The sequence below is a fragment of the Falco punctatus genome (genome assembly GCF_963210335.1).
Source record: "Falco punctatus genome assembly, chromosome: 10".
In the NCBI taxonomy this organism is placed as follows: Eukaryota; Metazoa; Chordata; class Aves; order Falconiformes; family Falconidae; genus Falco; species Falco punctatus.
The window spans coordinates 36,250,344-36,260,882 of NC_137590.1; the positions used below are offsets into that span (position 1 = coordinate 36,250,344).

At 55.6% G+C, this 10,539-nt stretch overlaps 1 protein-coding gene across 12 annotated transcripts; it reads right to left on the reverse strand.

Moving 5' to 3' along the window:
* Positions 1-2,430: 2,430 nt before the first annotated feature.
* On the reverse strand, positions 2,431-10,381 carry LOC308070176 (cytosolic 5'-nucleotidase 1A-like). Of its 12 annotated transcripts, none has more exons than XM_080403705.1 (8): positions 10,262-10,360; positions 8,159-8,226; positions 8,010-8,068; positions 7,108-7,275; positions 6,639-6,768; positions 5,975-6,097; positions 4,717-4,895; positions 2,431-4,173 (listed from the first exon to the last, which is right to left on the reverse strand). In XM_080403705.1, the coding sequence occupies exons 3-8, from the start codon at positions 8,052-8,054 to the stop codon at positions 3,871-3,873; spliced, it is 948 nt and encodes a 315-aa protein (XP_080259831.1). In that variant the 5' UTR covers positions 8,055-8,068; positions 8,159-8,226; positions 10,262-10,360; the 3' UTR covers positions 2,431-3,870. The 12 variants fall into 12 exon arrangements, with proteins under 12 accessions (XP_080259831.1, XP_080259837.1, XP_080259836.1 ...); XM_080403711.1 differs by having other exon boundaries at positions 8,163-8,226; positions 10,262-10,346; XM_080403710.1 differs by lacking the exon at positions 10,262-10,360 and adding an exon at positions 8,978-9,425 and having other exon boundaries at positions 8,163-8,226.
* Positions 10,382-10,539: the final 158 nt, after the last annotated feature.

Here is a 10,539-nt window from a genome sequence, read left to right on the forward strand (position 1 = left end):
CAGCCAGCATTTTCCAACGTGCCTGACTGGGGTTAAGATCTTGAACCCACATTTAAGCACCTTGGCAAACAAAACCTGCGGCTTTGCACACCCTCTCTCTGAGCTCCCGCACGCAAACCACCCTGTTAATGATTATTTGCAGCGTGGGACTTGGCATCTGAGCCTGTCTGGCTGCGAACCCCTGAGTGTTTCTGAAGGAGCTCTGCCACCAGGGTGGCTTAGGGTAAGGGTTATGGTCAGAAATGTGAAGATGCTTCACTGTGCTCGCAGCTGCAGGTGCTTGTAGGCTGTGGGTAGAGGGAGGTGTGGGAGCATCCCTGGTGGACACCGCAGCTGTGCCTGGGTCCTGCAGCCTCCAGCATCCTCTCCCGCTGCAGCCAGGAGTCAGTAAAGCTGAGAACTGCTCGGACACTGCCAATGCAGATGTCTGTTAGCAGCTAAACACCTGCCAATCTCCCCTCCCTGCAGTGCCACCATTTCAGAAAAAAATCCTTTCTTTCTCATAGTGCTAAGTTTTTCTTTTTCGCGTTGCAACCCTGAACTGACTGGTGCAGTGAGTGGGGGATTAAGGGCAGCTCCTGGGCAAAGGTCTCCTGCAAACTCCTTGGGGCCAGTTGGCTGCAGCCTCCGATCCCTGGGGTCACGCGCACCCCCCCCAAACAAGGGTTGTTTGTTCGGCACCGCCGCAGGGCTGGGCTCGGTGGAGGAGGCAGCCGGCCGGCCTGCGGCTGGGCAGAGCAGGGCATTGCCTGCTTCCCTCCCTGCACCGGGAGGGGATCCTGGGGTGGCCCGGAAAGCAGCGGGTCAGTGCTGGGGGAGCCCCTGACACCAGGCAGCTTTGGCTGGGGTGGGTTGCTTGGCTTTGGCTTTGGCTGGTTGCTTTCCAGCAGCCTCTGTCAAGGGGTTTCTGGAAAACAATGGTCAGATTCAAGTGCAGGTCCTTGGAGCCCCCTTTGCACTCCTTTGCACGGCAGTGGAAAGCGGTGAAACCCAGCAGGGCTCAAAGGGATCCTGTCCCTGTGGTGTGACCTGCTCCTGCCTTGCCCTGGCCCCCAAAACCTGAGATGGATGTTGGAGAAGCATCCCACTGCCAGCCCCAGCAGCTGCAACCCTTTGAAGAAGGGAGATTAAAATGCCTCAGAATGCCAAGACCTGAGGAGCATCCCAAGCATTAATGAACTTATTACAGATGCCTCTAAGACAGAAATGACAAGTTTACCCTTGCAGCAGGGGGTGAACTAGCAGTCCTTGCCCTGGAGGGTGATTTTGATGCTCCATCTTCAAAGCAGGGCAGAAAAGGGCAGTTTCTGATGCCACATCTTTGGAGCAGGGTAATAAAGGGCAGTTTTGATGCTACATGTTTGAGCTGTGGCCTGAAGCAGCTGCACTTAGCCCCATATGTTGCACTTGGCCCCATATGTTGCAACCCTACAAACCCTGAGTTTCCTTCCTTTTTTCTCATTTTGGACATGTTTTGCCCTGTCATCCCCCGCTGTGCTGACAGTGCTGGAGGAAGGCACGTGGCGCCTTTCCCCTGCCTCAGCAGCTTGCACCCTGTGATGGCTCACGTGGGCCTGTCCCCACCACCATTGACTCAGCCAATTCCCCCTTGCCCAAGGCACTGACCAACCTCCTGCCAGTGCTGTCCAGGCATCGGCAAAGGCAGTGGGTCAGAGTGGTGGACGATGTCCAGGACCATCACCACCACCACCACCACCACCACTGGGTCTGTGTTCCCACCGCCAGCTGCCACCGAAGCAGCTGGTCGTACACAGTGAGTGGGGCTGGAGATGGGTGCTTGGATCCCCATACCGAGCCCAGTGGTATCCGACCTGCGTAAATGTGGGACAAACATCTGTACCTGGTTACCAGGCATGTTTTGAGCATCCTGTAATTAATGTTTGCTCGGTGACAGAGGTTGATGGGTGCTTATCAATATTAGCAAATGATGAGTGGCTGATGATGTTGATGTCACTACCTTGAAACTTCTAATTTCAGCATCTGAACTGAGTAAAAGGCCTGGGGGCCAGGCTGCCAGTGCCAAGATCTTGCCTGGCTTAGCATCTCTGGAGGTGGCTTGCTACCAAAGCCCTGCACGCCTGCAACCCTGCCCTGCCCTGGCAGCCCTGAGTTCAAACCCGCACAGTGGCTGTGGTGGCAGGGATGGGACCTGTGCTGGTGGCACATCAAGGCCAGCATCTCCCCTTGCTAGGGCGAGAGGTGCAGAGTCCCCAGGCCCCAGATAGCGGGAGTGGGCTTGGGGACATGGATGCAAGAAGATGTTCAGGGGCCAAATCCAAATGTTTATTGTGTATTGAACCTATCTTGATGTACATGTGTAAGACAAAAGAACTGAGTGTCCATAAAGGAGCACCGAGTTATCACAGCCCTCCTCCCACACTGCTGAACACAGGTGCGATGGACAAGTGCTCACACAGGGATGCTCGTTTATTTATTTATTGGGGGGGAAAAAGCATTGGTGAGATTGATGCTTGTGAAGCCTTTAAAAAATTTACTTTCTGATTACACTGAGATTAAAAAACTAAGCCACCACCGCCTTTGTCTCCTCCATCCATAATCCCGCTGCCACGCAGCAGGCACTGCCCTGAGCAGCCAGTCTCTGTTTCTTTGCGAGGCTGTTCTGGGGAGCTCCCCAGGATTCGGGGTGCTGGGTCCCTGGGCAGCACAGTGGTCTCTAGTGTCGGCCACTCACGTCCAGCCCTGGGGAAAGGAACCTGGCAGTGAACCTTGGGGGGCTGCTTGCTCCCGGGGCAAATGAAAAGCAGAGTCCAAATTGCCAGAGGAGAGGCATCCCCCCCCCCCCCCCCCCCCCCCCCCCCCCCCCCGCACGTGGGCTGGCTTGGTGCCAGGCAGGGTTCTGAGCACCCCTCAACGGACCCAGCTGCCCTGAGCAGCTGCACCTGGGACCCCCACCTGGGACCCCCACCCACACGCTCCACCCACAGCCCTGGAGGCCCATTTAAGCTCAGGGCACGCAGCCCTGCTCCGGCCCCTGCCGTACTGGTCTGTGGCCCTGGTCCCTGCGTGGCTTGTGCTGGAGGCTGCCCATCTCCAGTGCCCTCTCCTGGTGGGACACTGGAGCTCTGTGACAGCGCTGTCTCCTGCAGGGACCTCAGAGCTGGTCCAGCTCCAGCAGCCAAGTGTCCTGCATGCAGGTCTGGGTCTCCAAAGGGTGCTGTGAGCAGCCTGTATGCCTGCGGAAAGGTGGCTTGTGCTAGAATCCCTTCTGTAAGGTGAACAGCTTGGCCTTGCTTTCTTCAACCCGGTCACCTATTTCCAAAATGTTTGCAGGTCCTTTACAGCTTTGAAGTCTTTCTTCCTCTGCTGAGTTTGGCTGGAGCTGCCTGAAGGATTTACTAGCATGCCAGCCTCCTTGGGAAACCAAAGCTGAGTGTGTCTGATGAGGCAGGGACTTGAGGGCTTCCTTTGGGCAGATGTCCTGAGACTAAATCTCAGGTGCTGCCTGAGCACAGCCAAAGCTAGTGTTTTTATTCAAAGCTCAGTTTCATGCTCCCTTTAGCTCATGTGTGGGGCAATAGCTTCGTTTATTTCTTTGCAGGAGAGAAATGCCCCCAGGTCCTATGGGGCAGGTAGGTGGTAGTCCTCAGTGTCACAGCAGAGGTGTCCTTCCTTTGTGGAGCAGTTGCATCTTGGCTTTACTCTATGACCTAAAAGACCTTGTATTGGGAGCAGAAATGAGCATCAAGTCTTGCCTGGTGGTCAGTGCTCTCCTGCAATGCTTTTACCCCCTTTCCCTGAGGTTTGCTCACTGTAGGTTAGGAAATCCTTCCCTCTCCACCTTCAGCTGGCCCAGTCCCCTGGGCTGCAGGCCAGCAGTCCTCCCTCCCATCAGCAGCAGGAGGGGACCCAGGCAGAGGGTACACCCACATTTTGAGCCCCCTGGATGTTATGAAGCCTGTTGTCAAAGAAAATGTGAGGTTGGATCTGGGCAAGGATGGGGCCCTTGGGAGCCCCGTCCATGAAGAAAGCCTCGTCGATGGCCAGACCCCATTCCTGGAGTGTCTTGATGGCTCGGATGCCCATGTCCCGGCCACTGCGGGCGGTCACCAGGTAGGTGCGTATGGGGGATTTTTCCTGGCTGAACTTCTTGCGCATCTTCCCAAGGTGCATGGCAAAAGCCTTCAGGGGCCCCTGGAAGCATGGGAAGACACTTGGGAGTGGGTGGGAAGTAAGGAGGCATCTATTCTTCCTGTACAAGCCGCTTGTTCCTCTTGCAGGGTTTCTCAGGGCTCTGCAGAGCACAGGAATGCCTGTGGGGTGCAGGACTGGGCAATGCTGGGACTGGTGCTGTGCACTGGGGTCCTTGGGAGGAAGGTGAGCGTTGTGGTGCTCATCCTAACCCCAAAATGACCAGGAAGGTACATCCCAGCAAGCAGCAGTCCTGCAGGGACTCATACAGCAAGAGGTCCCAGCCTAGGAAAGGTGGTGTTGGGGGTAACCGCAGCCCTGGGTGGTTGGGAGCTGAGGCTCCCTTATAGGAGTTACCCGGCCAGATCGGTCTCCAGTGGGACCCCAGGTCAGGCTCATGCCAGGGACTGAGTGGTGGTTGCAAAGGGAACCTGCAAGGATTTGTGCTTTTTTCTGGCTACTCATGGCAAAGCCATTGTGGGAGAGAGATGCTCATGGTGGGTGCAGAGGTGGTGGGGGCCCACTACAGCAAGGTGGCTTGCTCACCTCTCCCATGGGCACAGCCTCCATTGCCCGCTCGTACTCCACCGCCCTCTCCAGCCCCTGCTCCTGGAAGACCTGGTCCGTCTCATCAGAGAAGAGCACGGCATCCCCGTCGAACACCACGCGGAGGGGGGTGCTGGGGGTCTGTACCTCCTGCTGGAAGACGAGTGCTGCCGAGACCCCTGTGAGACAGCAAGGTGGGGCTCTGGAGGGACACCTTGCCAGCAGCTGGTGCACGGCCAGCGCCTCCTCATGCATCTGCTGTGGCCCCATCCCACAATGTTGGGGTCTCCAAGCCAAGGGGCTTTCTAGGGGGTCATCTCAGCTTTTCTAGGGCTGTGTTATCCCCCCATGGAAGTGGACAAGAAAGTGCTGCTGATCAGAGACTGATGTCTGGAGGGATACTGAGCTCTGCTAAGAGATGAGGGGTGGTTGTGTAGGCACGAGCAGCCCTCCTCCTGGTGCTTGCTCACCCTGCCATGCCAGGTTCTAATGGCCAGATTTAGCACTCCGTGTGGTGAGTAATAGGGACTGGCACCTCTGCTCGATTGAGTAATTGGCTTAATTACAGGTCTCTTCCTACAAGCTGCTCCCTGCCCACCCTCATCTACAGACCCAGGTCCCCGGGTGAGAGACACTTGTCAGAGCGATGATGCTCTTCAAGGAGGCTCCAGGAATGTGCTGTGCAGCAAAGGACAGCCCCGGCTGCCGATGGCTTCCTCCCAACTTTGAAGGCCTTTAGCCAGCTGATGTGCTCATACCCAAACAAATTAATGAGGCAATTAAACCTATTAGAGCTGTTGGGGAGAATGCACTCCTTCTGATCCAGATCAAGCATGTGCTTGCATCTATCACTGAACACACGGTAACAGCATCTACCAGGAAAGCAAATTTCTGTGGCATCCACGCAAAACCCCGGGAATTGTCCGTGCACTCACACCGATGCAGGGAGTAGCCATGGGCAGCATCTTTGGTGAGAAAGGCTGAAATGTCAGCCAGGGAATGATCAGCCCATGGCAGAGTCATGGCCAGAATTATGCATGAAGTACTTGGTGACTTGTGAAGGCAGCTGGGAAACCCTGGTGTGTTTGCAGGCTGCTGTGGGGACAAAGAGGAGATTGAACTGGTCAGAGGTGTACTGGTACTCGGTGTGACATTCACCCCCTTGCCCCTGTGAGAGCTCTGGCATTGCCTCTTGGTACTGAGCTGCTTGGGGAAAGCGTGGTGGGTTTGGGGACGTGGGATGGAGGGGAGAACGCACCTCTGCGGAGGGCATTGCAGACATCTGCCCTGTCAGCTGAGAGGAAGAGCTTGACCCCGTGGGACTTCAGGTACTGTGTGGAGTCCTTGTCGCTGACGAAACAGAACTTGGAGATCTCCAGTCCTTCGGGTCAGGGGATGTGAGCAAAGTCTGTTATGGGGCAAAATCCACCTCGCAGCCCTCCCACCTCCCCTCCCTGGGTCTCAGCATGTTTTGCTGAAGAGCTCGGGGCAATCCATTCCTCACTGCTGTGTGAGGAGCCTGCCCATGTTTTTGCTGCATCATCTTGCCCTGGTGCTCCTACGAAACTGCAGAGTGCAGTTAAATATTCCTTCTTCCCTCCCTTAAATGAGCCTTCCTGACAGCACTCTGGAATTTATTTATTTTTTTTTAAGAACTCTTTTCTTTAGTAGCTGCCTGAGGATGCCCAGGCTGTGCAAAACGCTGCCAGACCCCCTAGCGCGGAGGCTACGGCTGGGGGGAGCTGGGCTTTGCTGAGGAGCCTGTACCCTCGGTGTGCATGGGACTGGCAGGAATCGGGCTTGGTTCCATAATAACCCCCTCCCCTCGTATCCCCTGGCTCTGCGCTTGCTGATGCTCCACTGTGGTGCCTTATTCACTTTGCAGCCTGGTTGGGGTGGGGGGGAAGCAGGCACCCCCTTACCGTAGTGCTTGGCGCTGTTGACGATGCGCACACTGCTCTCTGGGCTGTTGTTGGAGAGCACCAGGATGTCGAAGAGCTCGTCCTCTGCTGGGTTGCTCTCCAGGATCATCTTGTTCACGTACTGCACTGCCTGCGAGGAGAAGGTGAGACTCTCTTGGTGGGTGTGACTGCTGTGGCTTTGCCAGGGCTCTGTCACAGTTAGGGTTAGTGGTTTGTGCTGCCATCAGCTGTGTAACGGAGAGCCAGACAGAGCAACCACCCTGCAAAAAAGCCATCGCCAGGAGGGCAGGGAGCAGAATACTCCACCAAGGGGGAGGTGGACATATGGGATGGGTGAGGAGCACAGGTCTTGATGCCCTGCAATGAGACCAGGACAGGCATATCTGCACCCTGTGATGGGAGCTGATTCTGAGCTTTTGCCCTGTCCTGTCAGTGTCTGCATGTGCCCCTGGCCAGGCATGGGGCTCACCTGGATGAAGGTGAAGGCCGTGCCCGGGGGCAGGGGCTTGTCCTGGTTAGCCTGCTGGTGCCTTGCATACTCCTCCTTGCCCTTCTCCAGGTAGAGCTTGTGCTCCTCCTCCAGGTTGAAGATGGCTCTGGTGGTCACTGCAATGACCAGTGCCTTGCTGGGGTCTTTCTGCAGGACAGGGAGGAAAGTGGGGTTAGGGGACAGCAAAGAAGGAGCTTGTTGGGGGTGGGGTGAGCAGGGGGGCACAGGGCTCCACCGACTGGGGTGGTAGGGTTGGGCATTGGAGGCATCACCCATGCGTCATGGTTCCTGATGCCAGAGGGCCTTTGGAGACGAGCTACCAAGCCCAATCCTCATCTTTAGGGCACCAAGGATGAGGCAGGCTGTTGTGAAACCCTAACCTGTCTGGTAAGTGCCATATACTCTGAGGACAGCTCACAGCAGAGGGGATTGCTTCATAATTTTGCTGTTTGTGAGCACAGCACAGCCGTGGTTATCTATTTGTGCTGAGCTGAGCACTGCTGGGTTTCACTGCACATACTGGTGGCTTTACCCTTTGCTTGTGTCTGTTCTAGAGAGTCTAATAAATAAAGTCACTATATATGTACAAAAGCTGCTGCTTTCTCCCTGGCCACTCCAAAATTCAAATGTGAGCAAATGCACCCATCCTGCCCGTGCAACTGGAGGTTCAGCCCTGGAACCACTTCCCATGTGGCAATCATATGGACCTCACTGGGACCAGGCACCCAGCAGCCCTGAGATGCGCCGCTTCTGCTGAAACCTAGGCACAAGCATTTCAGGCCACCACAGCTCCAGGTTGTGGTGTGTGTCCCCCTGTGGTGGCATTTCACAATTTCCTTTAGAAATACAGGGTGCATGTTTTGTAATGAACAATTTTTTACCTGTTTCACATCGGTGTTTATGACCGTGCTTTCAGGCTCTGCCATCTTTGATTTTCAGCCTCAAAGAGAAAATATACAATTAAACTGTTGCATTATAATACAGCCAGTCTAGAGAGGGGGAAGAGTGGAAAAGACAGGGAATATCCTACCCACCAAGTGGAGCAGCCCAAATGGACCTGCTTCTGTTGACAACAGCTCTGCTTTGAGAAATCCTGCTCTAGTTGCAAATAAATATGATGGAAAAGGAGATTTTCAACCAGAGATCACTGCTTCATTCATCCCCCCCCTCCGCCCTCCTCCCTGAAGAGCATTTTTCTCTGGAGGGAACGGCTGAAACCAGTCGTGGAGCTCTTCTCCCAGCAAAGTAAGTCTGTCTTTTAAAAGCCAAAGTAGGTCAGATCTTGTGGGTGGGCTTCTAGTTCACATCCTTACTGCTTTCTTGCTATTTTTGCTTGAAAGGTGAACTTGTATCCACAAATAAGCAAGTTCTCTGAATGAGTAGCTTGTTAGCAGCTGTAAAAGGCCTGAGGGTGTGGGTGCAGATGGGACACCCCCCCAGTGGGGCTGCCCTGCCCCCCACAGCCCTGTGAGCCAGCCAGCCCCTACACTGGAGGTCTCGGTGCAGGCTGTGCTAACCCAGGTCTGGCAGATGGCACTTTTAAGGGTGTTGCATGGTCTGCCTGTGCCCAGCAGCTGAATCATAAATCCCAGTTATTTCTGTACACTTAGGTTCTGTGGCTTCTGTAACCACCGAGCTGTACCCCTCATTTCTCCACCCTAGTCAGTGTTAAAGCAGACTTCTAAGATTCAGCCTGTGGGATGGGAGCCGTTCCCATTCCCGCTGAAAGGGATCCCGTGGGGGTTATCGCCACCCGGCAGTTCCTACAAGTACACCGGAGGGCAGAGGCAGCGATGACTGCCCTACACAGATGTGCTGGGAATGGCAAGGGGTTTAAAACCTCACTTACCAGTTCATGCCCCACCTGGCTACCGAGTTGGGGGGCTGTGCAGGCATAGACCGAAGCCAGCATGAAGTGTAAAGGGTGAGTCGGGGTCTCCATAGTGCCTTTTCTTTTGCTTCTGTTTTCTTTAACTCATTTTTATTATCCAGGGACTGCACAGCATCGCCTGGGGTGGTAGGAAATGCTGGCAGAGCCCTGCCATTGAGGGTTCAATGCTCGCATGTGCAGCCCCTGACTGCCCCTGGGGTGGAAAGCCCTGCCCTCAGGGCTGCTCCCCCACCCCGCCGGGGCATGCTTGGAAAGCCAGGAGATGCTAGGTGTCCTTCTGCCTCCTCCACACATGCCCCATGCTGGGAAGGGGTCTTCTCCCAGAGAGCAGGAGGGAGGTTGGCACCCCCAGCCCAGCCAAGCAGGGAGCAGCTTTCCTCCAACAGCATTTCAGCCGTGCACCTTTCTGAAAGTGAAAATTAGATGAGTCAGCAACGGGGCTGAGCAGCCCTTCCTGGGGGGGGGGGGGGGGAGAGCACCCCCTCTAATTTCTGCTCTGTTCTTCTGAGTGCTGCACACCGAGCCCGCCTTCTCCCTTCCATCTGCCAGCCTCCACTAACGGCAGTGCGGTTTATGTACAGATACACATATACGGACATACCCACGGTTTATGTACAGATACGCATATACGGACATACCCACGGTTTATGTACAGATACACATATACGGACATACCCACGGTTTATGTACACATACGCGTATACAGACATACCCACGGTTTATGTACAGATACACATATACGGACATACCCACGGTTTATGTACAGATACGCGTATACGGACATACCCACGGTTTATGTACAGATACACATATACGGACATACCCACGGTTTATGTACAGATACGCGTATACAGACATACCCACGGTTTATGTACAGATACGCGTATACGGACGTACCCACGGTTTATGTAGAGATACGCGTATACGGACGTACCCACGGTTTATGTAGAGGTACGCGTATACGGACGTACCCACGGTTTATGTACAGATACGCGTATAGGAACGTACCCACGGTTTATGTACAGATACGCGTATAGGAACGTACCCACGGTTTATGTACAGATACGCGTATACGGACGTACCCACGCCTCGGTGAGCACCCCGGTGCGCAGTGGCAGGCGCACAGGAGCGCATGTCAGGCGATGCTTGTGCTGCCCGCAGCTCGGCCTGCAGCTGCGCACCGTGGGGCAGATCCTGCCCCGCCGCACTCGGATTTCGCTAGAGAGAAAAGCCCAGACTCACCCCGGCGCTGCCTCTGCTCCCCGGCGCAGCCTGTCCGGCGGCAGCATCCCGACGCCGCCCGAGATCCCGGTGTTTATATTTCCCCCGCCCCGCGCAGGCAGGAAGCAGGCAGGAGCCAGGCTGGGGTGCAGCCCTGCTCCCCGGCACGCTGGGATTTGTAGGCGGCCGGGCGGCTCGGCCTTGTGCCCAGGCCAGGCTGCGTTTCCCAGCCGGCGCCGCACAGGGGGTGATGGCCACCGGGCTGGCCGTGGCCGTGCCCTGGGGAAGGGGCTCAGCAC